At 63.1% G+C, this 25322-nt stretch overlaps 3 protein-coding genes across 6 annotated transcripts in view; 1 reads left to right on the plus strand and 2 right to left on the minus strand.

Annotated features, from left to right (window-relative positions):
* RECQL5 (RecQ like helicase 5) overlaps positions 1-16460 on the plus strand; it is a 29812-nt gene extending 13352 nt beyond the window's left edge. Inside the window, exons 9-20 of the mRNA XM_069543920.1 lie at positions 11930-12148; positions 12388-12487; positions 12619-12655; positions 12777-12835; positions 12922-12995; positions 13526-13619; positions 13845-13979; positions 14228-14778; positions 14922-15012; positions 15209-15427; positions 15606-15675; positions 15765-16460. Of these exons, the coding sequence (XP_069400021.1) occupies positions 11930-12148; positions 12388-12487; positions 12619-12655; positions 12777-12835; positions 12922-12995; positions 13526-13619; positions 13845-13979; positions 14228-14778; positions 14922-15012; positions 15209-15427; positions 15606-15675; positions 15765-15865 (1750 nt within the window). The 3' untranslated portion in view covers positions 15866-16460. The remainder of the gene's footprint in view (positions 1-11929; positions 12149-12387; positions 12488-12618; positions 12656-12776; positions 12836-12921; positions 12996-13525; positions 13620-13844; positions 13980-14227; positions 14779-14921; positions 15013-15208; positions 15428-15605; positions 15676-15764) is intronic.
* Positions 2039-10231, minus strand: SMIM5 (small integral membrane protein 5). Of its 4 annotated transcripts, XM_069543927.1 has the most exons (4): positions 9611-10065; positions 5906-6194; positions 4208-4367; positions 2039-3790 (listed from the first exon to the last, which is right to left on the minus strand). In XM_069543927.1, exons 3-4 carry the CDS (start codon positions 4332-4334, stop codon positions 3681-3683), a joined length of 237 nt encoding a protein of 78 aa, XP_069400028.1. In that variant the 5' UTR covers positions 4335-4367; positions 5906-6194; positions 9611-10065; the 3' UTR covers positions 2039-3680. The 4 variants fall into 4 exon arrangements, with proteins under 4 accessions (XP_069400028.1, XP_069400027.1, XP_069400029.1 ...); XM_069543926.1 differs by lacking the exon at positions 5906-6194 and having other exon boundaries at positions 9611-10231; XM_069543928.1 differs by lacking the exon at positions 5906-6194 and having other exon boundaries at positions 4208-4362; positions 9611-10023.
* Position 16461: 1 nt separating the features above from the next.
* MYO15B (myosin XVB) overlaps positions 16462-25322 on the minus strand; it is a 30566-nt gene continuing 21705 nt past the window's right edge. Inside the window, exons 41-64 of the mRNA XM_069543932.1 lie at positions 25003-25222; positions 24437-24549; positions 24169-24228; positions 23352-23427; positions 23100-23218; positions 22846-22964; positions 22620-22761; positions 22304-22415; positions 22043-22200; positions 21491-21636; positions 21258-21318; positions 21075-21147; positions 20636-20712; positions 19335-19411; positions 19118-19233; positions 18931-19025; positions 18752-18829; positions 18524-18620; positions 18184-18329; positions 17927-18042; positions 17525-17670; positions 17280-17413; positions 17058-17198; positions 16462-16888 (exon numbers count right to left, since the gene is read on the minus strand). Of these exons, the coding sequence (XP_069400033.1) occupies positions 16829-16888; positions 17058-17198; positions 17280-17413; positions 17525-17670; positions 17927-18042; positions 18184-18329; positions 18524-18620; positions 18752-18829; positions 18931-19025; positions 19118-19233; positions 19335-19411; positions 20636-20712; positions 21075-21147; positions 21258-21318; positions 21491-21636; positions 22043-22200; positions 22304-22415; positions 22620-22761; positions 22846-22964; positions 23100-23218; positions 23352-23427; positions 24169-24228; positions 24437-24549; positions 25003-25222 (2682 nt within the window). The 3' untranslated portion in view covers positions 16462-16828. The remainder of the gene's footprint in view (positions 16889-17057; positions 17199-17279; positions 17414-17524; positions 17671-17926; positions 18043-18183; positions 18330-18523; positions 18621-18751; positions 18830-18930; positions 19026-19117; positions 19234-19334; positions 19412-20635; positions 20713-21074; positions 21148-21257; positions 21319-21490; positions 21637-22042; positions 22201-22303; positions 22416-22619; positions 22762-22845; positions 22965-23099; positions 23219-23351; positions 23428-24168; positions 24229-24436; positions 24550-25002; positions 25223-25322) is intronic.

A 25322-nucleotide genomic window follows, 5' to 3' on the forward strand; every position in this document is an offset into this window, starting at 1 on the left:
CCTGATCAGCAAACCCACACTCAGAGAAAAGATGTGTGTGTCTGTGTTTCTTTCCATCTCAGATGAGGAGTGTAGAGTATGTATGTCTCATATACGCAAACATTGCTTTAATTGACTTTTTCTATTAATTGCTGGCCCAGGTCAAAAAATTCTTCTGAAAGAATCACCAGGAAGGGAGTGATATGATGGGAAGAGGTAGAGAATGCTGTTGGTGCCCTTGGCATGGCCTGGGGCCCAGGGGACTCCCCTGGGAGGAGCAATGATTAAGTTGAGATGTGAAGATGATGTAAGAGTTAGAATTAGGGGACAGCAGCCAGCTGCTTCCCAAGGAGAGTGAAGAAACATTTTCTAAGTACAGAATTATTTTGTTTTCGGTAATTTTTTAAATGATCATTTTGTTGTTGTTTGTATCATGTGGCTTGCAGAATCTCAGGAACCTATGCCAGGGGATTAATCAGGAACTGGATCTGGACCATGGCAGTGAAAGTCCAGAATCCTTACCACTAGACCACGAGGGAACTCCCTGTCCTCTGTTTTTTAGGCTGTGGAATTTGTTGTTACCCACAAGCAAATATATTGTCCTGAAGGTTGTTATTTGTAGATTGCTTTCAAACATTAAGTTTCAGGAAAACAGATTTCAGAGAAAACAGTGTTGTGTGGCCTCTGCTAATGAGATTCTTGCACCGGTGGCTTGACTGTAGTTTCTGAGGTGTGATGTCTGGACAGTGAACTGTGCAGATCCGAAGCGGGGAGTGAAAAATCCTTGTGAGACACCGAGAGCACAATCGTGGGCATTGTTGGAGCAGAGGCCACAGGCAGGAGCTACGGCATGAAGAGGCGCGGAGATCAGCGCCGAGACGGCGGGGACGCTGCGGCAGGGACCAGGGACCGCAGGCAGACGCGGCTGGCAGCCTGGTCCAGGGTGGCACGGTGGTGGGAGCGGAGAGGTCTGGTCACCAGCGTCAGCCGGGTGTTCTCTGGGCTTGGACGGCCTGACAGCGCCTCTTTCCTGGCCCCCAGCTGCCTTGTTGTACCTCCTTGTATATTCCTTCCTACAGTAGAGGGGGATTGCTGTCTCCTCTCCATGCCTATCTTCCCCAGAGGGCTGATCAGAGCGTGTCAGGCTGCTGTTGTGCGCAAGGAGGTTTGGTTGGTTGAGCCGCGGGGGCTTGGAGCCTGCTTGGGACCTGACCGGACAGCTGCGGGGGAGCCACTGGTGGCGGGGCTGTGCTCCTGGAAGCCCGCGAGGGTGGGGACGGCATCTTATTTGGACTCGGCAGTTAGGTGCTGCCTGGCCTGGAGGAGGAAAACACGAGTGAACTTCCTGTCCACCTGCAGGTGGCCAGGGCTGCCCATGGTCCCCAGTTCTTGGCAGCTGCACCCAGGAGCCTGAATCTTTTCTAGAAAAGAGGCTCAGTGTCAGTTACCCTGACGAAGGATGTTCTCGATGCTGATGAACCTGCTGAAGGAAGATCACACTGGGCTGTGTCTTCTGAACCGACGCCTTCCTGGGGAGCCTCCAGCTTCGGGTGCTAGGCCCCGAAAAGGCAGGGCTTCACGTGTTCCCGCCTTCCCTGTGTTTTTCTTCTGGGAGGGAGCCAAAGATGGGCCCCACCCCAGCTCTTAACTCCTAGGCCACACCCGCTCACAGGGAAGGGTGTGGGGTGTGGCTCTTTGGGGCCTGAGAGTGTTAGGTGGTGGGTGATGGAGTGGAGCCTTACCAGCACTGCAGCTGGAGGCCTGGGTGTGGTGAGCCAGACAGGCGGGTCCTGCCACTGTTCAGCTGGTCCAGTTTAGGCGAGTTACCTACTTCCTCACCTTTGAAAAGGGGATCAGAATGGTCCCTTTGGCATTAGGTAGTTGTGACAATTAAATGGATTTATCTGTGTCAAAAGGCTTCAGACATCCTGCGGGTGGGATGAGCCCTGGGTGCATCTTAGCTGCCTCTGACCTCACTGTTACTGTTATTACTGTCATCACTATTATTCTGACCCCATTCTTTCCTGATGGTGGTAGAAGGGTAGAGTGTACAGACAGATTCTTGCATTTCTTTTATTTTCTGTGGAACCATTTCCTCTCTGGGACTTCCACCCAAACCAAACCCGTTAGACAAGTCCCTGGACACTGGGGAGGGAAACCAACCAGGGAGAGGGCTTCTCCTGCCGGCCTGCCATCTGGAGATGGTGGAGTGGCGGGGGCTGGCATCCCCTCTCCCCTCCCTGTTTCCCGAGTGGCTGGGGCTCTGCCTCCAGGCAACCAGGGCAGGCTGCACAGGCCTAGACGATGGAGGTGTGTAAAGAACACGGGGCTCTTCATGGTTCTGATGGACCGGTATTGGGGGAGGGCAGCAGGTACTGTGAGAGCCTCTGCCTCCCCTGCGCTCATTCCTGGGTTTGTAGCTCTACCTGGAAAGTTCTGTGGAGAGAAAGTAAACTGGAGGGCAGGAGGCGGGCAGTGCTGCGTGTCAGCAGGAGCAGTCCTTAAAACGGGTCCACGTTGCTCTGGCTCAGCCCCCCAAATGGAGGGGCAAATAAGGATGCTTCGTATCGGTGGAGCTCTTAGGATATGCCCAGTGTTGGGCCAGGTCATCGTGCCAAGGCCATCTTGGTTTATCCTCACAGGCTTACCCGAGGAGGAGGGTACCAGGATTGTCCCCATTTCACAGGGGAAGGAAACATGGCCTTGGAAGGTCGAGTCACATCTGTTCGTGTAGCTGGTCGGGGGTGGGGGGTGGTGGTGAGGATTGGAACCCAGACCATCTGGCCCATTGGGGAGAGGATGTTGCGGTCGGGAGGCAGGTTATGGACTTCAGTAGGGACCTCACCTCTCTTATTCCGGAAGTTTGAGGGGACCTGCTAGGACAGGGCATGCCACCTACAATTAATAGCCGTGGTGACTGTGGCGTGGCATTCTTGAGCCCGGCACCTGCCTGGGGCAGATGCAGCCTCCATCGCGGCCGACCAGGCATCTGGGAGGCGGCGCTCGGCAGGAGGGCAGCCCTCCCCTGGTTCCGGAGTCTTGCCCCCTTGCCCCCTTCCCCCCAACGTGGCATTCTTGCCTGCATGTTTCTCCAGCTTCTGTGGGCACAAGGAGAGCAGAGGCTGCAAGGAAAAGTCACAGGCCACACCCCGCCTGCCGATGCACAGGGCCCAGCCCGGGGAGTGGGGCACCGCAGAAACACATAACCAGAAAGCCTTTACTGGAAAGAAGCAGGCAAACCCTGGAAAGAAGCAGGCAAACCCTGGAATAGAACACTGACATGTTCCCCACTCTGGGGGGCGCTTGGGACCCAGTAGCTCCTGCCCCTCTGGCTGGCCTGCTGCTCTCTGGCATGGGACCCCGAGGGCCAGCTCCCCACAAATGCGGGCTGTTCCCCAAGCTCGGGGACCACGCTCTGTGCTTTGTTAAAAAACTCAGGTCGGCAAAGAGTCCCTGGTGGTTTTCTATCTTCGAAACCATCGATCCCTCCTGGGCACCTTGCAGGTGAGAGTTCTGTGGCTGAAACAGCCCATTTCCTTGCTGAGGCTCCAGGTCTCTCAGTCAGCGTCCAGGTCCCTGGGCTCAGCCAGGGCTGAGCCGTGGGTCTTTGTCTTGAGGGGTGAGGGCTGCGGGGCCAGGCTGACACCTGGGTCGTGGCGTCGGCAGTCTCCTCTCTGGCTTCTCGGCCATCTCCCTGGCCCTCAGGGTAGGGTCATGGGTCCCACTTGGGTCCTCCTGCCTCTCCGCCTGGGCCAGCAGTACTGACAGCAGCAGAAGCCGCAGGCAATCAGTAGTAGCAGCACTACAGTGGCTGGAGAGGGTGGGGAGACAGCAGAGAGCACGGGAAACTCAGACCGGGTAGGGGAGAAAGCGCGCACCTCACTTCTGAAGAAGCCCCCTTGGGGGCCTGGAGGACCTTCCCCAAAGGTCTGCTAACGGGTCAGAAGCACTGAGAATCTGGGGAGAGGAGTGACTGTCCCCACGCCAGCCCCCAGAGCTTTTGCTCCCTTCACCCCTGGGCCCTGGTTTTCAGCACACCCCCTCCCCAGGCGCAGCATGTCGGAGAATAGGGGGAGATCCCCTGCCCCCCACCCCACCCTCTGGAGACATCTGCTGCTCCTCCTCTGTCTGGGGAACCACCCAGCCCTCCGACTGGCACCGTGGTTTCCTCTCCCAGACGCAAGGAAGAGCCCTGGGTGCCAAGGAGACTCCGGGAGCCCCGGCTTACCTGTGAAAACCACCAGGACCGAGAAGGCCAGGACCTCCACGGGCTCGGCCTGCGGCAGCCTCTGCAGCTTGAGCAGCAGCCTGTCCCCGATGGAGTGTATCTCCTGCACGAGCTTGCTGGCTGCCATGCTGCGCCGGGCCCCTGCTGGGTGCCTCCTGGGCTGCAGAGCAGAGAGAGGGCCTGGCGTCCCCGTTGAACTGGCTCCCGAGAGTCCGCCCTCTCACCCACCCCGGCCCGCAGAACGAGTTTGTCAGGTCTCGCCCATCAGAGTCCGGTGGCTCACCAGGAGGAAGCGAGCCGTGGGGCCCCTCGCTCAGCGCTGGCACTGCTCCGGCCAGGGACACGGGGGAGCCTGAGGCCCCGCCGGGCGCAGCCGGCCCCGGAGGGCTCTGCCAGCAGCCAGGACCAGCCACACGTGCTGGCCGTGAAGGTGACTGCCCTGCTCCACTCCTTTGTTTTGAGACACAACTCCTAGGTGTTGTCAGGGTGTCTGGTATGGACACAGCTCCCCGGATGGTTTCCCGGTAGGGACACGGGGCTCTGGGATCCCAGCCTGGCACCCTTCCCTTTCTTCACTTTTGGGGATAGCGGGCTGGCTTCTCCCGGGAGCAGGCTGTTGGGGGCTGCTGGCCAGGGTCGGCCAGAGGTGAGCGCTGACTGAGGGGGCGGTCTGAGGCCCCCTGGGGTCCCCACCCCTCTCATCAGCCCCGTTTCTTTCCTCATTCGGTGTCTTCCTGTGAGAAGGTGGGGTGACACCGTGCTCCTCCAGTTTTCCCCAAGGAGTCTTCTTTCAGGATGGGACCAGGCGTCCCAGGGAGGGTGTAAGCACCCCGCTCTTACTGGCTGGGACCTGCTCTTCTGGCTCTCAAGAGGGTCCTCTTCCCCCCCCCACACCCCCCGCCCTCCTGAGTGGCTGGTCAGCCTCCAGGCCCCCTGACCCAGGGCTTCCTCCGGCCCGTCCTGCCTGAGGGGCCGAAGGTGAAGGCCCAGGCCAAGTCAGTGAGTCAAGGCACATTATACCCGAGACTTTCTTCCCCTAGCGCCTTACCGGTGGGCACGAGGGAGCCAGTGCCTCTTGAGAGAGGGCTCAGAGACAGCCTGGGCCAACCCAGCCTCAACCTGTTCACCGAGGCGGGGCTGCCAGCGGCCTGGGGCCTGCGCCAGGCCTTAAGCTCTTGTTGCCACCACCCCGTCCCTGATCTCTGCCTGGCAGGTTCGCCCGGTGCGGGCTGTGGTCACCCCCGGCCCTGCCACTGCAGCAGAGCGTCCTTAGAGCCGCCTGGAAGGTCATCCGCCGGGCCCTCCGCGCTGCCCTTGGCCGCCTGCCCTCTCTGGCATGCAGCCTTTGCTCGAGGAGGGGAGCCCCCCTCCTGCCCAGCCCTTCCTTCTTGGGCAGCTCTGGTCGTTAGAGGGTGGGACCTCCTGGAGGCCTCATAAGCCCCACCTGTGGTCACTTAGGCCACTTCTGCCCCCCCACCCCCGTCCGCCTCGTGGTCCTTCAGGGCCTGGATGGTGGCTGGCACAGGTGCCTCCTCCACAGGGTTCCTGCTCCTGTCTGGCCAGCCGGCCCTGTAGCACAGCATTTGAATCATCCTGGGTTTGATGCTGCCGGCCTCCTCCCTGCTTTTGTGACTCGGAGTCACTTTGTCTCTCTGGGTCTATTCCTCCCCTCATTTTACATGAAGACGGGGTGCCCACCTTGAGGCTGTCAGGAGGGAGGGTTGGGCCCAGCGCCGGGCTCCGGGAGTGCCCGGGGCATGTGGGGAGAGGCCAGACGGCCTTTGGGTGCAGTCACGGCTCCCTCCCTGCGCACGCCTTCCTCCAGCACCTTTGGGGAGTGTCGTCTGCGTCCTTCATGCCAGGATGTCTGTGGTGTGTGAGGTGAAGGAAGGTGGTGGGGGGCCGGCTGGAGGCGGGGAGCTGTGTTGTAAGTGATGATGCTACCGCAGGCAGGTGGCGATGGCTCCGTGGAGGACTGGATGGTGTTCTGTCAGAGGGCAAAGCTCCTGGAGTCAGAGCCCCCCAGCTTCTCCCATGCCGCAGCCCAGGGTATGCACCGTTCTACAGAGGAGATCAGGAGCCCAGTCTTCCAATGTCCTGGGAGGCATAAGATTCTAGAATGCCATGCGTCATCCCCTTCTGCCTCCTTTCTTTTGCACCTGGGGACCCTGAGACTGGAGAGAGGAAGGGACCTCTCCGCGGTCACACTGTGCCTCCCTGGGCGCCTGTCCTGGGAAGCCTGATCTTTGCAGACAAGATCAGGAGCCGTGCACCGAGGGCCTGGCCCGTGTGACAGGCTCAGCACAGGACCAGGGCTGCGGAGACCAGCCCCACCCACACATGAGAGTCTGGAGCACAGCGTCTTCACTCACCGGGCCGCGCCTGCTCTTTGAGAACCTCCTGTGACTTGTCACCAAAGGGCAGATCTTTCTGCGAGTCTTTCTGTGTCAAGTTCACGAGGACCCCTTTCCTCAGGTCACACCGAGCAGACCTCCTCCCGCCGACCCGTGGAGCAGGTGTGCACAGGAGCGTGGTCCTGGGCCCCTGGGCATCCCACACCCCAGCTTTCCTGGAGGATGAGAGGCTGCCCGCCTGGCCCATTCCAGTGGGCCGACTGAAGCCCTCAGGGAGCGTGCACCAGGCCCCAGGGCTGGGCTGCTCTCGCCTCCCTTCTTTAGCTGCACTTGGCCTGTCTTTCTCAGCTTGATTGGCCCAGGGCCTGCATTGCCTAATGGAGCCATCAGAGACACTCCTTCAGAGGAAGCAGGGAGCGCAGGCTGGCAGGGGGGCTTTTCCACTTGTGCCCCCACGCCTAAAGGCTCAGGAGGGATTGCAGAGGGGGTGGCTCCGCTTCTGAGCGAGAGGTTGCTTGGAGACCCTGGTCAGTCGGGGTGAGGAGGGGGTGCAGGTGTGATCCCCAAAGCAGGGAGGAGGAAGGTGGAGCGGAGGCTGAACTGCTGTGCAGGAAAGGCGGGGCCTGTTGGCCCTTCAGGGCTTAGGAAGTGAGAAAGCTGCAGACTCATGCCCGGGGGGCCCGGGCCCCACTCTGGGAAGAGCGTCCGTCCACTCCAGCTGCGGGCCTCAGACTCGCACGGCCGGGGCCTGTGGGGACCGGAATCAGCCAGCTGCGCCTGGGTCAGCCCCGGGGGTGCCCGTGGGATCCCGTCTGCACCGGGGACAGGCGTGGATCTGCCCCGAAGACCGGAGCCCCCTTTGCTCTCCAGTTGCTATTTCATCCTTTCCAGCTTGGCCTTGAGTGAAAGGAGCCTTAGTGGGCCCCATGGGGGAGTTGGAGGGGGCTTGTACTCCTAGAGGGTGGAGGCACATTCCAGCAGGTCCCGGGCGGGCTTCCCAGCACACTATTTAAAGCAAGGCCAAGGGTGCCTGACGCCGGGTGCCTGATATAACCAGCCGTCGTCAGGTGACCGTGTGGCCGTGGCCCAGCTGTTGCTCAGCAGGGAGCCCTCAGTGTTCCCAGGTGTGGCCCGGGAAGAGGGGGCCCTCCAGGGAGGGCTGCCTCTTGTCCCTTTAACCTTCCTCCCATGTTTGGAGGGAGATGGGAAGGGAAGCCCTGTGGGCCTCTCTCTATGTTTTGCCAGTCTTCCTAGCTCAGTTCCGCCACACTCCTTCCCAGACTGTTACTTCCTGCCTATGAACCAAGGAAGCTAGAGTATCTCCCAGCCCCACGCCCGGTAGCACCTCAGTTAGGAGCAGCCAGAACAAGTGGTGGCTTTCCCTGGCTCTCGGCCCGTATGGCCCTTCATGGCCCTGCCCCAGCCAGAGGGGCAGCCTGCAGAGCAGGGAGATGCGCCAGGCTGAGGGAAGGCTGGCAGAGCTGGAGGGACTAGGACACGTGCCTTTGGGTGGCATCTCCTGGCACAGAGGGCCTTGCAACTGAGCAGCAGGCGTCCTGCAGGCCAGACAGCTGCCACCTGGTACTGAAGCGGCCCTGTTTCCTTCTTGCCAAACTGACGCTCCAAGTCCAGGCACAGCTGTTTGGTGACTGATAAGGGCGTGTTGGTGCCTCAAGGGTCCAAGGGCTTCTTGCCCTGCCTCGTTATTTTATCAAGGTGGGTTCATCCACCCTTACTTGTTGGAGAAACAACCGGAATGAGGCATAACTGAAGGCCGTGGGTGTCTTAGCAGATTCCCGAAGCCTAACCAGCGAGGCAGAGGTGCCCACTGTGTGCTGCGCTTCCAGCCTTAGCCCCACCTTGCGGTGGAAGGGAGACACTTGAGCCCTCAGCAGCCCAGGGTCTCCAGCCCCATAGCTCTGCTTGCTGCTGCTGACTCTTCCCAGTCCCAGAGCTGGGCATCACCCTTGTGTCCCTGCTCAGGGACTTGTGTTTGAGGGGCCCCGTCCACTTGCGTCCTCTGGGCCTGCAGACTCTAATCCCCACCTGCCTGCCTGGGCCATCTTGCGGTGGCTCACCGCTGCGTCCCTCCCTCGCTCGGCGTCTGTCCCCTCTCTCTGTCATCACCGCCCATCGCTGCAGGGCTTTTAAGCCTCCCCAGCCTGCAGCCCAGGCCAGTTTCTACAGCCTCAGTGGAGCCAGGAACACACAGGCTGATGTTTGGTTTCCACCGTAACCTGGGTGGTTGTTTTCCTTCCTAGGTAGATGTGGGCTTGTTTGCCTTGGGGAAGACATCTGGGGGGTAGGGGTGGGGGTGGCTGGGGAGGGAGCCTTTAATGCTGCTTGTGTGAGGACAGGGGAGGCTGGAGCAGTGTGTGTGGAGGGGTCCGCACTGTGGGCCCAGTACTGGGGTAGGGCAGTCCCCCAACAGCTTCACTTCTACCCCACCCTGGGGTTAGGGCCCTCAAGCACTGGCCTGGTGCTCAGGGAGATTTGGGCTCCTGAAGATCTCAGTGGGCACTGGGAGGAGGACCTGGGCCTAGCCCCCCCCAGCCAAGAACACCAAGCGTCCCCCTATAAGAGGTGGGAGCTGCTGCTGTTGTTCAGGACATCCACATCCTGGGTGGTTTGAACTGGCTGGGCCTCAACTGGGAGAAAGCAGGTACTTGATCCCGGGGGAAAAGGGAGGCTCAGTGGGCAGGCGAGAGCTCCCTCCCCGGCCAGGCCAGCCAAATCCCTTGTTTAAGCCCCCTGAATAGAAAGAGCTTAAACTAACTTTTGTCGAGTAAGCAGGCTCCCCAGGGCCCTCTGCCTGCTCAGCAAACAGAGAAAACCACCCTGTGATGAGGGCTGTAGCCTCAGCCCCGGGGCCGTGCTGGGTCCCAGCAGGAGAGGGGAGAGCCCAGGCTCGAAGGGGACGCTGTCTGGAGACTGTGCCCTAGTGTGTCCCCCAGGACCCTCTTCTCCGTGTTCGTGGTGGATCCACCCTCAAGGCAGGGGACCCTGGCGGCGCCCTTCCCTCATCCCCACTCTGTGACCAGCCACTCACCTGCGAGTCAGGTGCGGTGGGGGGCGGCCACAGGTGCAGGGCAGCCCAGCGGCCTCGAGTGTCTCTCCTCCCTGCCTCCCCCGGCCAGCCCCGGCCGGGCTCACACCTCTTCCTTCCTTTGCGGATGCGTCTTTCCTGACCCGCGGCTGCGCCCCGGGTGCCTCTGCTCAGCGCAGCGGAGCTCCTGGCTGTTGACAGCCAGCTGCTGTCTCGGCCTCCGCTTTTTTGTTGTTGGTCGTCCTGGAGATTCAAGTGTCAAATTACTCGGGGGCGGCCGCTCAAGTGGGGAGCCAGTGCCCTTGCTGTGCCCAGAGGGAATCCCTGCCGGGAGGGCGTCCTGCAGGCTTCCTGTGCCTGCTCCCTGCCCCGAGGTCTGCCCTCCTGTTCCTCCTCCTCTTCCTCTCCTCCCTCCTGGCTGGTGTGGGCTGGGCCTGGGCTGTGAGCTGATGAAAGAGGAGGGCGACTCGCACGTTCCCTGGCAAGGATGACCTCTGGGAGGCTCCACCTGAGCGGCGAAGTCGGGAGGGAGGGGGCTTGCAGCTCTCCAGCCGTTGGCACCCCACGGCCCCCTTGGGGGACCCATGTCCCTCAGCCCCCAGTCTGTCCTTCAGGCGACTCCCCAGCAGGCCCCCGTCCTCTCTTCTCCTGGGAAAGAGAGAGGGGGAGCTGCTGGACCACCCAGGCTGTCAGCCCTCTGGCACGACATCTCGGAGAAGGACTCGGGAGTCCCGAGTGACCGAGGAGTAGCCCAGGCTTAGCCCGTCCCTCGGGAGGTGGCCCCGGAGGAGAGAGGACACTGCTGCTCTTTTCTCGACAGTGTCTGCTGGGGCTGTCTCCACACTCCCGGCCCGGCCAGCAGGGATGGGCTCCACAGAAGCCCAGTGGCCAGCAGGGCCATTTGACATTTGGCTGGTCATGCCACCCCAGCAGACCAGGCGGTGCCCAGAGCAGGACAGGGGCCGACCCTAGCCCGCATCTGCAAGCTGTCAATGGAGCCCTTTGAGTGTGAGCACAAAACGCCAGTGAGTCAGGGCTTGGGGGAGGGTGCGGGGAAGGAAGCCAGGCTTGTGGCCTCACCACTCGGATGCCAGAGTGTCCCAGAGGCCAGGCAGGCGGCATGGACTTGGGCGGCGGGGTGAGCAGCGTGGGTTTGGGTGCGGCGGGGATGGCGCCCTCTGGTGGCCGTGCAGCCAGCCCACCTTTCCTCGGGGCGGTGTTCTCTGAGCTGGCCTGGGGTCTCCGCTCCTCAGCCTGTTCCTTGCAGCCCCAGGCAGTGCTTGTGTTTAAGTCGTGTCCCAGGTAGAGCAGTGGTGCCAGCTCTTCTTGTCTTTGGGATGTAGTACCTGGATGGCCTTGCCTCTGCCCTGGGCTTCGCCCACCCTGTGCTGCATGCCTGCTGCAGGGACCATTGTTTGTAATGGCCTGGATGGAGCTGTGCCCTCCCCCCCACCCCCGGTCTCTACATCTGCCCCAGTGATCCACTGGGCCCCCACAGGAGAGACTGCTGGAGGCTGGCACCCCAAGGGGGCTGTGGTGGGTCAGGGCAGAGGAAGATGTGAGGAGGAAGACCACGGCCAAGGCTGTGCTCACCAGTGCCCGGCATGGGGTGCCAGCCCAGAGCTGCCTGGTTCCTGTTCTCAAGCAGTCTCTCGGTTCCGGGCCGTGTACACTGGGTCAGGCAGAGGCTTGTTAGGAGCAACAGGGAGGAGTCGCCAGGAGACAGAAGCAGAGCAGAGCACCGAGGTGGGGTAGGGCTACTTCCTGCTGTTCCCTCTTCCACTCAGCAGAGAGTGAGGAGCGGTAATAAGAGCCCTAAGTGCTGAGTGCTGTGGCGCACTCCGCAGTGCTGTCTCGGCTCTTACGCTGCCCGAGGGGCCAGGGCTCTCCTTGTACCATGTTGTAGGCGTGTTATGCTCGAGGTGCCTAAGCTTCATTTCAGGAGGTCAGACGCTTTCCCCAAGGACACAGCCTCAGCTGCAGAGTCAGAGTCTGCACCCAGAGGCGATGCTCCTCCCAGGGCGCCCCACTATCGGAGGATGGAGAGGGTGCCGGGGCCTGGAGCCCAGAGGAGTGCCCCATGGAGAAGCAGAGCGGGTTCGTGCCCTGGCTCCCCTGGGCACATGTGTTACATGGCTTTGAGGAATCTCCTTCAGCTCGTTGTCCTCATCTATAAAATGGGCACCCCACCCAGCCCAGTGATGCCTTGTGAGGCTTGCCTGAGATGCTGGCCACAGTGCCAGACAGCCATGCTCAGGCAGAGTTTGGGGGCTGGGTGAACAAACGCTGGCCCGAGCAGGTCCCTTACCACCCCTGCTCCAGGTGCCGCCATGCTGCTATTGCCAAGTACTTCGGGGACTTGCCCCCCGCCTGCACCAAAGGCTGTGACTGCTGCCAGAACCCTGCAGGTGTGCGGAAGCAGCTGGACGCTTTGGAGCAGAGAAGCAGCTGGAACAAGACCTGCATTGGGCCCTCCCAAGGGAACGGCTATGACCCCGAGCTGTATGAAGGAGGCCGCAGGGGTTACGGGGGCTTTAGCAGGTAAGGGGCCATGAGGCCAGGGAACCCCAACCCACTAGAAAGAGTCTGGCATTCTCTCCTTGGGGCCAAGGCCAGATCAGAAGTGATGCATGCCCCCGCTCCGAGGGCCACAACTGGGGCCAGGACATCAGCGTTGCCCCCAAGCATCCAGGGCATCAGAGACATCACTGCCCTACCAGACGTGTGATGGGAGGGCAAAGCCCAGACCCAGGATGGCTCACGCCCAGCCTGTCACCTAGGTATGACGAAGGGTCTGGAGGCAGCGGGGACGAGGGCAGAGACGAGGCCCAGAAGCGGGAATGGAATCTCTTCTACCAGAAGCAGATGCGCCTGCGCAAGGTGAAGGGGGCAGGGTTCAGGTGGCTCTGGCTGGCCCCTGTTCACACCCTCTCAGCCCCTCGCTTATGCTAGACTCGGAGCTGTGTTGCTATGGGATAGGATGACTCACAGGACTTCATGTCATCTTCCAGGGCAAAGACCCCAAGACAGAAGAATTCGTACCCCCAGGTCAGTACAGAAACGTCCCCTGGGCTGGTCCCAGGGTGTGGGTGGAGGATAGCTCGTTGGGGGGTCAGGGACGCGAGAGAGCAGGCAGTAGGGTGGAAGGACTCGCCTCTCCTCCCCGCAGATGAGGACTGTCCCCTGAGAGAGGCTGCCAGTAGGAAGATCCCGAGGCTCACTGTGAAGGTAGGAGGTGGGCATCTCCTCACACCTGCCCTCAGGCTCCTCCCCCCACCTGGGACCTGTGTGACCACCTTCCTGCCCTGATGCAGGCCCGTGAGCACTGCCTGGGGCTCCTGGAAGAGGCGCTGAGCAGTAACCACCAGGCCGCAGGTTCCGCTGATGGGTGAGTGTCGTCAGCTCCCCCCCGGCTTGTTTGGGCGTGTGTGCTCTGTCCCTCAGTCATGTCCAACTTTCTGCGGCCCCATGGACTGTATGTAGCCCACCAGGCTCCTCTATCCATGGGATTCTCCAGGCAAGAATACTGGAGTGGGTTGCTGTTTCGTCCTCCAGGGGATCTTCCTGACCCAGGGATCCAACCCTGCATTCCTGTGTCTCCTGCATTGGCAGGCAGGTTCTCTACCACTGAGCCACCTAGGAAGCCCAGTTTATTTGGGCACCTCTCCCCAAATTGTGACTCATCTTCTTCCCAAGGGGGTGTCGGTCTTCACACAGCCCCACCGGGGGCAGGCTGGGCCCTGACAGGCTGCCAGGAACTGCCGAAGGACAGTAAGCCACAGGGGCCCAGACAGTCCAGGCTGGAATCCCTGTGCCCAAGGCCATTCCCACCAGGCCCTGAAGCCATCTCCAGAGTCCCCTGCAGGAATCACAGGGCTGACCTCAGGCCTGACACCTTAATCCCATTGCTGCCCTCAGACTTGACCTCCAGGCCAAGGCAGTGGAGCTGGAACACGAGACATTCCGCAGTGCCAAGGTGGCCAACCTGTACAAGGCCAGCGTGCTGAAGAAGGTGGGCGCCAGGCAGGGGCGGGGGGGGGCGGCTTCCCACCCAGGGGGCCACTCATGTAGGGGGAAGCCCGGCTCCCCCCCTTCCCTGGCTGCAGGGATTTCTGGCCAGCCCCGTGGGGCTAGAACTTGTCCAGTGTCCAGTTGCCTGCAAGCGTGAGCCACAGAAGCCGCTCATGGGAAGCCTGGAGCTAGCGGGTGCCAGCCAGGGCGTTTCCCCCCGCCCCAGGTGGCTGAGATCCACAGAGCCTCGAAGGAGGGGCAGCTGTACTGTGTGGGAGGCAGCACCAGCAGCTGCAGCGCCCAGGCCGAGCCCCCGGAGCCCACCGAGCACGACATCCTGCCTGCCTCCCAGGTATACTCGGTGAGTCTACCACGCCACCGGCGCCCCGGCCCCTCGCCCTTCATATTAGCACCGTCCTTGCTCCTCCTGGCATCACAGCCCTGACCCTTGCTCTCCCCTGCCCTGGAGCCCCCCCAGCACCTCTCACCAGCCCAACACCCAAGCCTTGGCCTGCCCAGCCTTGCCTTCCCCGGCCCCCGTGGCCACACCTGGACCTGCCAGCGAGTGCTGGAGGGACCTGTGGTCAGCAGCCTCTTTCCTCCTTGCAGCTCAAGCCCAAGCGGGTGGGAGCCGGTTTTCCCAAAGGCTCCTGCCTGTTCCAGACGGCCACAGAGCTGATGGAGAAGACGTGGGTCCCGGAGCAAGAGCCCCGGCCTGAGCAGGGTGGTGAGCAGGGTGGTGAGCAGGGGGCCCCCAGCCGGCCCTGTGACCGCCAGGGTACGGAGTGCGCCGAGCCCCTCCCCGGGCTCCGAGGAGAGGCCCCCGGGAGCGATGCTGTTTGTCAGGGGCCCTCCCCCGAGGAGGAGAGAGGCCCTGCCCGGGGCAGCCCCACCGCCAAGGTCCGGGTCAATAAGAAGCAGCAGCTCCTGGCCGCCGCGGCACTCAAGGACTCTCAGAACATCACCCGGTTCTTCTGCCGAAGGACCAAGAGCCCGCCCCCACTCACTGCAGCCCTAGGGGCAGATAGTACCAGCCCCTCCCGTGATGGGGTGTGGAGACCCCTGATGCTCCCGGAGAAGGGCTCAGGGCAGGAGGATGGAGCCGTGGGGCGTTTGGCTGCCCGCCCCGATACCAAGGAGTGCGCTGAGGAGGGGCCGAGGTGAGCGTGTGGGCAGTCTTGGCATCCCCTTGGCTCCCTGGGCCTCTGCAGTGGGGCTGGCTCCTGCCACGGGCTTCGCAGGGCTGCCCGGGCTGAGGGGGTAGAGGCGACTGGACCCTGATGCCTGCTCCCCCTCCGGCCAGTGCCTGCCCGCTCAGAGACCAGAGGCCCCCCGAAGGCCAGCCCAGCCCCACAGAGGAGGCACAGAGAGGCAAGCGGCCCAGACCCCAGCAGGTACCGAGAGGCACGAGGCTGCCATGCTGGAGCCTGCTTGGGGGGCCCCGAGACAGTTGTCTCCACTGTCCACACCCCAGGGCAGATGGGCCGGGCCAGAGGGAGCCAGCGGACGCAGAGGCCCCGTCTTCCAGAAGGAAGGGAGGGGCCCAGAACAGGGGACCCCAGAGTGACCCTCCGCTGTGGCCCTGCCCAGGAGAACCCGGGGAACCAGGCTCAGAAGAGGCCACGTCCCTCAGCCAAGGCCTCCATCCTAGCTGAGGCAAAGGGCAGCGTCTCAGCCAGCGACCAGAGCCCCCCGAGCCCCCAAGGCTCCTGCCAGCTCTCGGCACCCAGCATTTCCCTGAAGGAGGCTGCGAGTGTGGTGGTCAAGTGTCTGACCCCCTTCTACAAGGAGGGCAAGTTTGCATCCAAGGTATGATAGGTGGATGGGCCCTGTTCTCCCCTGAGTCTGGAGCACTGGGGTGCAGACGGAGTGGGGGAAGCGTGAGTCCAGGACAAGAAAGGCGGAAGCCCGCGGCCCCCTCCAGGGTCCGCCTTGCCCTGGGTCCTGGCATGGGTGCTCCTGGCTTCTCCCCACCCTCTCTCTCCAGGAACTGTTTAAAGCCTTCGCCCGCCACCTCTCACACTCACTGACCCAGAACCTCTGTCCGGGAAGAAGCGGTGAGTGTGAGCGGCACCGGCCGGGAGGGACTTGTGGGGGCTCTGCCGGGAGGGGCCTGGCCCTCACGCCCCCTCCCCCCCAAATCTAGCGAGGGAAGAGGCACAGGACGTCATCGAGCAGTTGTTCCGCGGCCGAGCCCGGTGCGAGAGTGAAGCCGACTGGCACGGCCTGTGTGGCCTGCAGAGATGACCGATGGGGTCCGATGGGGCCCGCATTCCTGCCTGCCCCCCAGACTCCAGCGTGGCCCACCCCGGCCTCGCTCAGGACCAGGGAGGGTGGGCGGCCTGCTCCCAGGCTCTCCCCGCTTCCAGCCACACCTCACTTTGGAAATGGGCCCGGACACCTCCCAAAGCGCGGTCAGCCCACCTTTCTTTTTGCTCGCAAAGCCTGAGGCCCTCTTTCTCCTTGCCTGCCTGCCTTCCTGGCCCTCGCAGTTGGGTTTTCTGGGCCAGATCCCCAGGTGAGAAAGGGGCATATGGTGTGGTGGCTGCAAGACGAGCAGAAAGAAAACAGTCCCTCCACCTCTTAAAACACTTTAAACTCATGGCGAGGCCCAGCAGGCCAAGGCCATGGAGCCGATTCAGGAGGAGCCCCTGCTGCCCTTGGTCCACCCCCACCGCCCTCTCCCCCCACGATGCCGCCTGCAGCCCAGCCCAGAGGCAGAGCTCATGCCAAGAGGGGCAGCAGCCCGCCCTGCCCCTGCTCAGCTCCTGGTCAGGAAGGCCGGGTGGGACATCAGCATTTACAGGAGAATAAAGTGTCCAGTTGGACACGCACGCGCGCAGCCCCGTTCTCTCAGGAGTTTTATTTCCTCAGCAGCCGCGCCTCCCAGGTCTGGGCATGTGCTGATATGGGGCCAGGGCCCAGGTGGACATCTCTCCCAGGCTGGGTGACCCCCCCAGACACCCAAGCCGAGTTCCTGCAGTCCCCACCACAGGCCCACCCCAGAGCGAGGCTCGCAGAACTTCCCCAGTTGAAGTCCCTGTAGCAGCCCCACTCTGGGCCATGCTGCAGTGGATTCCAGGACAGCCAGGTGCTGAAGTCCAAACCAGACTGGCCTCACCACACCCAGAGGAGATTGTCGAGGTGAGACATGGGCCGGGGAGGGGTCCCGTCTCCATCTCTGCCCCCGCCTTGGGTGCAGCACGGCCCCTAACTGGAAGGAGGGTTGCCGTCCAGCAGGAAGGTGATGGTGTGCTTCAGCTCCTGGGCCTGTGCAGGTGTGGCACATGAGGGCAGGGCTCCCCTGCCAGCCCCCCGCCTTTGTCCCCCAGCCCCGCCATGCCAGAGCCCTGCGCAGCAGCCTGGGCCCAGGCGGCCGGGCACACCGGGCCTGGGTGAGGCACTTACCACCTTCTCAGGGCACGCGGAGGCCACCCACCTGTGGAAGCTCAAACCAGATGGTCTGGGGGTTGTCGGCTGAGCCATAGTTGAGTTCCAGGCCAGGGGAGCCCTCTGCCTCCAGTGGGCTCAGCAGGTGGAGCCGCTGCAGGTCCCTCAGGGCAATGGAGCAGCACAGTTCCTGGGGGGCGGGGTCAGTGTCGGGGGGAGCCCAGTGCCCCGAGGGTGCCCAGGCCAGCACGGGGGCAGGAGCCCGGCCCACCTGGGAGCTGGGGTCCATGAGGACGAGGTGCTGGCGGTTCAGCCCCAGGAGGCCGGGGCTGGGCAGGGCCGGATTGCTCACTCGCAGCACCGGGTAGACCGTGTACCCGAAGAGGGGCAGCTCGCTCACGGCCTCTGCAGACGGAGAGCAGGGCTGGTGGAGAAGCTGCTTAGCCCCTCTACCCTTGCCCCTCCTTCCTGGGTGCCCCCTTCCCGCTCCCTGGCCGCCCCCTGCCCCAGACCCACTGATGAAGCTGATCTGCGCTTCCTGGGAGCTGTATCCTTGTAGCTGCCTCAGTTCCCGGCCCATCAGGCTCTTAACGGTGGCCACGTTCATCTGCCATTGCTGCTGCCACTGCTGCTTCCTCGGCAAGTAAGCCAGGAGGTCTTGCCTAGGACACAGCGTGGTCAGGCGAGGCTGGGCAAACAGCTGGTGCTAAATCAATGAACCAGTGGCTACCGTGGGTGAGACCAGGGATCCAGACACATGGATGAGGTGTGGGCCCTGCCCTGGAGGAGTGTGGGGTAGGATGGGGGACAGGTGTACACAGCCCGCTGGGTTAGGGTCATGAAGGGCACCAGTGGCCTTGACTTTGGAGGAGGGGGTAAGGGGGTGACAGGAGGCATGGGGGCTGCGTTCACGCTCACTCTGAGGGGGGCTCCTCCTTGTTCCTGCTGAGCTGCTGCAAGGCAGCCAATCTGGCAAGTCGGGTGTCTTCCTGGGGGCTGAGCCCCAGCTTCCCCTGCAGGTAGTCCCGCAGCACCTGAGCGGGACGGGGGCAGCAAGGGGGTTGCTCCTGAGCCTCAAGCCCACTGCTGGCACCCTCCCTTCTCCTTTGAGGGCAGGGATTCTTGGAGGGCCCCTGCCCAGGCAGCTGAGGCTGGTACTACTGTGCAAGGCAGACCTGGCTGTAGTGGGTGCTGATGTAGGTGGGATTGTCAAAGTGCAGCCGGGTCTCCCAGCCGAGCCGCCGGCTGTGCAGGCTCACGTCCGGACCCCCCAGCACGCTGTTGAGGTACTCCTGGCGCCAGAGGGGCCGCGCCAGCTCACCTGCACGGAGAGTCCAGGTTCCCAACCTGAACAGGCTCACCAGGGCCAGCCCAAGCCCCGCCCAAGCCCCGCCCATGGCCCGCCCAAGCCCCGCCCACAGCCCGGCCAGCCCCAAGCATGGGAACTGCCTCCCTCAAGGCCACAGCAGTGGAATCCACCCTGACCGTGCTTCCTCCCCAGGCCAGGTGGCTCACTGTCCCCTTTGCTGAGGAAGAGGGCAAACTCCTGCACTTCCTGGGGGTCCGTGATGCCCATCTGCCTGCACAACTCCTCCAGCACCTCTGCTGCCACCTAGACATGTGGACAGAGCTGTGATGGGGGTGCTGGGGAAGGAACAGGACTTTGGGGGTGGGGGGGGTTCCCAGATCTGAGACCCACGGCTTCCCGTGTCTCCCCGCCCCCTGCTGTGGCCCTGCACTCACCGTGAAAGTGCGGATATTGGTCTTGTAATCCACACCCCCAGGCAAATGAATTAGGACCGGGTGGACTACTTGTCCTTTCTGCCAGGACAAGCGCAGGGTCAGTGCACCCGTGAAAGAGGCCCCAGCTCCTGCCACCCACTGGGAATCCTGGAAAACTGCCCGGCCTGCACCCCCAGTACCAGGAAGGCCTGCATCTCGCCTGGGGAGGGCAGCCGCCGGCGACCCCCATACTTGACTGTGCGCTGGAGGTGCTCTTGGCTGCTCTGGGCCAGCTCTGCAGAGAGGAGCCAGGCCGGGCTGTGAGCATCTCCCTGCCCCTCCCTGAGCAGCCAAGACCCCAGCCCAGAAGCCCCTCCCTGCCAGCACCTTGGTGAGGACCCCAGTCCTGCAGAAACTTGGTCACGTAGGGCATCAGCGTGTTCGACGGGGGGACGCAGCCCGTGAGGAGGCTGAGGAAGCGCCAGCCTCTCGCGCAGAGTTTCCTGCAGGGCAGAGAGCCTGGGCCTCAGGCTGGCCAGGCCGCGGTGCTGTGCTTTCCCTGAGAGGCCCACCCCTGCCCCCTCCACCCCCATCCCCCACTCACGGCCGGGGGTGTCCTGTGACCTGCTTGATGGCCTGGCAGTAAACCTCGTCCCTGAGATCCTCCTTCTCCTGGCAGAGCTGTGGGGACAGGAGGGGCAAGGCGGTGGGGCTGGGATGGCGTGGAATCTGAGGTCAGAGAGATCCTGCTAATGGCCACGGGCAGGGGCCAGGTTGGGGTGACAGCGACAGTCCTCTCTCAGGCTTGGTCTCACTCGGCTCAACAGCATCTGTACCGCTGGCCATTCACCAAGTCACCAACTTCACCCGCTTCCAGGCCGAGCTGGGTCCTGTCCTCTTTCTCTGGTCCCTCTGTCCCAGTCATCTCAGCTGACTCCCCTCACCACCAGGACCTCTAGAGGCTGCAGTGCCCTTGGGCCTCTGTCTGCACTCATGACACCCTGGGCCTGCCTCCAGCCCAGACATCTCCCCTGAAGCCCAGACCCTCCACTTGAAGACCGGGACTTCAGACTTCAACAGATTCCGCCACAGGCCAGCCCTGCTCCCTCACTCAGGCATCCTTGTGGGAGACCAGCCAGTGCCCTGACCAAAGCCTTGGTGTCATCCTTGGCCGCTCTCTCACACCCCACATGCATTTTATAGCAAACCCTTCCTGCTGCCTCTGGGCCTGAGCCAGCACCATGTCTAACCTAGGATCATGGCACTAACCCTTCCCTTGCCCTTAAACTCCCAGAATCACAAACAGTAGCCAGAGCAAACCCATGAATTGTAAGACACGTCTGTCTTTCAAGCTCTCCAGTGCTTTCCCCAATCTTGAAAACTCAGACGTCCTGACAGTGGAGGGCAAGGCCTCCACACTCTGGACCCACCGCCCTTCCCGGTTCTCACTCCACTCCCCCTCACTCGCAGGCACCAGTCTCCTTCCCCTCCCCCACCAACCCCCCCCCCCCACCACCCACTCACACGCATTGCCCTGAGGCACGCAGGCCTCACTCCCTGGCCTCCTTCAGGCTTCTGCTCCAGGATCACCTTGTCACCAAGCCTGCTGCACCACAGCAGCCCCGCCCCTGCTCTCTCTCTCTCTCCAAGGCACTCTTGGCCCTGGGCATGTTGCATGATGGTTTACCAACCGTCTCCTCTGTAACTAGGTTGTAAGCTCTGTGGGGCCTTGACCAACTTGGCCCAGTTGTCCTGGGCCCAGCATGTAACAGCTGCTCAATGAACATTACTGGATGATTTGAACATGTAAAGGGGATGCCCTGGAGGCCCAGCAGGAAGATCGAGAGGGGCCCCCAGGGCTCACTGTCTCCCCTGCAGCTTCCGGCACGTTCAGCCCGTGCTCACCTTCAGCAGCCCGTAGAGCAGATCCAGCTCGTTCTTGCCCCGCGGCTTGGACTGGTCCCCCATAAACTGCATCAGAGCTGTGGGCAGGACAAGATGCATGGTGAGCCGTGGCTGGTGCCATCGCTACGTGGGGCCATCTCGTGCCTTGCTGTCAAGATGCATGGGAGCCAAGCGGGGTGGCAGTCCCAGCCTTACCAGTGAGACAAGGTTCAGGGATGCTGTGGGCCCCAGGGCTACGCAGAGCGCATAGTGAGCTGGACCCACCACTGCCTTCCAGCGCAGACCCCATACAAGCCACAACCCCTTGAGCATGAGTAGAAGTGGGGAGGGCCATGTGGCGCAGGAGCCACCAGTGCGCCTCCCTGAGAAGGCAAACTCAAGAAGGCGACTGGACTCCTAGGTCACAGGCACAGGGACCCAAGAGGCTGTGGCCACTCACCCTGGAAGCTCTCCACAGCTTGCCTGTTCGTGTCCTCGTCACTGAAGCTGATGAGCGATTTCTGGATGGGAGCCTGCAGCCAAAGAGGCTGGGCTGTAGGTCTGGGGCCGGCGGGGCAGGGCCGGCGGGGCAGGGCCAGCGGGCAGGTCCGCGGGCTTGGCTGCCCCCCACCGTCCCCTTTACCTTGCTGTACTGCACCAGGCTGGCCGTGGCCTTCTCAGCATCTCCACTGGTCTGGGCCGGCCTGAGGGGGGATGGGGGAGTACACCCCTGCTTGCTCAGCCCTCCCACCCCCCAATCCCAGGCCGGGTCTAGAGGGTACAGAAAGCCCTGGCTCGGGGGCTTCAAGCAGGGAGGCCCACTTCAGGGGGACTGAGGATGGGCTGGCGCGGGGTGGGGGCAGGAAGGGCACTCACAGGGTCTGGGGTTTCCGGAAGTAGCGCAGGGCAAACTCCTGCATGGTGTAGTCAGAGTCCGTGGGCAGGGCCACATAGGCCACAGAGGGGGACAGGCTGGTGGCTGAGTTGTCACTGCGCGCCTGGCTCCAGGGGTGGGTGGGGAACTTGGAAACACAGGAGACCTGGTGCCACCTAAGGGTCCACTGGCCTGTCCCAAGGCCCTGCCCCAGCCCCCAGCCCCGCCCACCCCAAGAGGAGCAGGCAGAGCAGCTGCAGTGAGCACACCACCAGAAACCAGAAGGTCAAGAGCCATTTATTGAGCCTTTTTCAGGCGCCACCGTACTAGGTACCACGAGGGCCGCGTGAGGGGCGGACAGCCCCGCCCTGGCCCGCGGGGAGCTCAGTCTTGCTGCGGAGCGGCAGGGCAAGAAACCAGGAGCGGGCGGAGGGGCGGCACCAGGCCAAGCGCTGCCCGCCAGGCAGGGGGGTGGTCCTTGGCTGCCTGGGGCCACGGAGCCCTTTCCTCGGCTCCTACTGAGGCCTTGCCTCGGCCTCTCCCGTCTTCCTCACCTCCGATGCCCTATCCCACTCTCTGCGCTGCAGCTGACCCTTGTGCCCTTGGCTGCTCCTCTGCTCCGTCGAGAAGAAAGAGTCCGGAGCAGCTGCCGGCTGCACGACGTCAGCAGGGAAGAGTCCGGAGCGGCCGCCCGTGGAGCCGAACTGCCAGCCTAGAGACGCCCAAGGACAGAGCCTCATCCACGCGCCACCCCGCACCGTGCCCACTGGAGGCGCCGCCTCATCTGCCTGCCACCCTGCTTGCCCCGCAGATACCTGGCTCCAGGGTGGCCACCGGCAGCAGCTTGATGAGGTCCCCACGTTGGAAGCTGAGGAGGCTGTGGTCATCGGTGATGTAGCTTCGCAGGGCGATGACATAGCCAGAGTCCTGCAGGTGGGCAGGCGGGTGAGGGGCCAGCCTGCTGTGGCCCCTTCCTACCTGTCCCCCCTGCTCCCTTGCTGGCCTCACCCTCCACCCAGCGTCCCCGACTCCAGGCAGCTCAAAGGAGCATGGCTGACAGCCCCGAGACAAGCCAAAGCAGACTGGGCAGCAGGCAGCAGTGGTGGAGGCCCCCAGCCAGCCCACACTTGCCTTCTTGAGCTCGCTCAGGAAGAGCTCGACCATGGCCTTGATGGCTCCCGCCCGAGCCGTGTGCAGCACCAGCTGTTCACTCCTCAGCGACAGCTCCAGGGTGGAGCCAGCCGGGCACTCCACTCCCAGCACCTCAGCAAAGCTGCACCCAGGGTGAGGGCATGAGCCGGGGGGCCGTCTCACCAGCCCACCCCCGCCCCCAGCCCCAGCCCTGGCCTCCGCTAACCTGTATGAGCAGAGAGTCTTCAGCTGGTCGGGGTGCAGGCTGGGACCCTGGGTCATCTTGAGCAGTCTCAGCCCCCGGTGGGACACAGCCAGCAGCTGCACGTCGCTGCCGCTCTCGCCCTGCTCGGAAGGCGGTTGGGTCACAGCCCGGATCCCAGCTCTAGGCCACCGTCCACCCAGCCCGCCCCAGCTCTCATCCTGCTCCCGAGGGATCCAGCTGGCACCCAGCCCGCTGCCATCCCCAGCCTCACTGACCGAGACAGGGAAGATGCGGGAAAAGTAATTGGCCCAGTTGTCCCTGGCGGCCACCACGATGCGCTTCTTGACACCGTCCTCAGCCATGTCCAGTGAGTCCAGGCCCACCTCCAGGTCTCCTGTGGCAGGAAGAGCCCCAGCCTGTCCCCAGGCTCCTTCACAGTGGGGACCCCAGGGTTTACTCCCTCCCTCTGGACAGGCCCAACCCCCGTCACCCAGCTCTCTGAGCCTCCTGCAGTCCCTGGACCCTACCCAGCAAGTCTTTCATCTTGCGCCTCTCGTCCTGGGAGATACGGATGCAGGACTCAGCAAAGGTGTCCCTTAGGATCTGGGGGGCAAGCCAGGCAGTCACCACCCTGTCCTGAGGCCTCAGCGCAACCCAGATGCAGCCATGCATGGAGGGAAAGCTACAGAGCCCCGTGGGCACGACACTGAGGGACGCAGGGGCTTCCAAGCTCAGGGCCGTGTCCACCCAGAGCTCCCACCTGCCCCCCCAGCTGCCTGCACTAGTCGAGCTGCTATCCCTCCTTCAGCTAAGCCTCCCTGAAAGAACAGACCTGGGGGAGGAGGGGTGCTGTAGAACTGGGGGGAGCAAACCCGAGCCTCTGGGAGCATCCACAGGTGGCAGGCAGGCGCCGGCAAGCACCTGCTTGTGCCTGGCCTGTGCTGGGTGCTGCATACGCTTGATTTTGAATCCTCGTTATTAGTCAAAAAGGGGTTTCCCTGGTGGCTCAAACAGTAAAGAGTCTGCCTGCAATGCGGAAGACCCGGGTTCGATTTCTGGGTTGGGAAGATCCCCCGGAGGAGGGCATGGCAACCCACTCCAGTGTTCTTGCCTTGGAGAATCCCATGGACAGCGGAGCCTGGCAGGCCATGGAGTTACAAAGAATTGGACAGGACTGAGAGACTAACACACAGAAGTCAAAAACGGTCCTCATTCGGAAGGATGTTGTGAGGAATAAATAAAGGAAGGCAGGGCTTGAAGCACGCCAGCGCCCCACGGTGGTAACCTGGCCAGGGGTGGGGAGCGCGGTCTGTCTGCACATACCCCTGTGGGGCGGGTGCTCACCTGCTCACAGAGGAGCCTGAGGCAGTAGGGGTGGCCGAAGTTCTCCCGGGGGTAGAACACCTGGATGGGGGCACGGGAGACCGAGAGTGGCCGGGGTGGTCCCCCACCAGCCTGGCTCCCACCCCACCTCGCCTCCTGGGCTCAGACGAAACCAGGCCAGGAGGTGGGCAGTAGGGAGCCGACGCTGGGGTCCCAGGCTGGCTCCTCCACAGCCTGTGCCCCGCCCCCCACCCAGAGTGGCTGGGTTGAAGCCCACCCTGGTGCCCACCTCCTTGCGCAGGAACAGCCTCCAGGGGGCGCTGGCGTAGGAGAAGCACACGCTGCCGGAGGGCACGAGCAGCTGGGTGGAGACCCCCTCATCCCCCATGGGCTCCACCAAGCCTGGCAGATGGAGGGGCCGAAGAGCATTGGGTGTGGATCTGCCTGGGGGCATGGGGTGATGGGGGCACAGGCAGAGAAGACCCTCCTCCCCAGAGCCCCGCAAGCCCGGCCAGCTTCACTTCTGCCGCCTCCCTCCCACTCGCCGTCCCAACTCCCGCCTCCAGCTGTCCCAGACGTGCGTGGGGCCTCCCTGACCACATCAGCAGGGCCACTAAATTCCTGCCGGGGCCAACGCCCTGTGTGTGACAGTCCGTCTGTGCCAGACAGGCCCCGGGGGTGCCCCGGCCCTGCCCCCCGCGGGAACGCGGAAGCTGGGGCTTCTGGCCCACGGCTCCAAAGTCCAGAAGCCCAAGCCGCTGACCTCGGCGCTGTGAGCTCAGAGAGGTCTTTGGAAATCCCCCCCCCTACCGCGCCCCCTCAAAGCCCACCGCACAGGAATGTGGGGTTCCTTACTGCGGGGCTCAGCTGGAGGGCTCGCTGGCTCCCAGGGCGGAGGCAGTGGAGGTGCTGGCGGAGGGGGCAGTTTCTGGGCAGTGGGTGGGTTCTGGCCAAACAGCTCTTGAAGGGGCCCCTGCTTCTCCTTGATGGAGCTGGAGGGCATCAGCCGTGGTCGGGCCCTGGGTCGAGGGGCCACGGGTGGTGGTGGGGCCTTCCCTGGGCTGGGGGACAGCGTCTGGGGAGGAAGGGAACACACAGAGGCTGTGACTCAGGGCCAAGTTCACCCCGGGGAGCCTCAGGAGGATTCCAGAATGGAGCGGCCATGCTCTGGACCA

Source organism: Ovis canadensis, chromosome 11, assembly GCF_042477335.2.
Source record: "Ovis canadensis isolate MfBH-ARS-UI-01 breed Bighorn chromosome 11, ARS-UI_OviCan_v2, whole genome shotgun sequence".
NCBI classification, from domain to species: domain Eukaryota; kingdom Metazoa; phylum Chordata; class Mammalia; order Artiodactyla; family Bovidae; genus Ovis; species Ovis canadensis.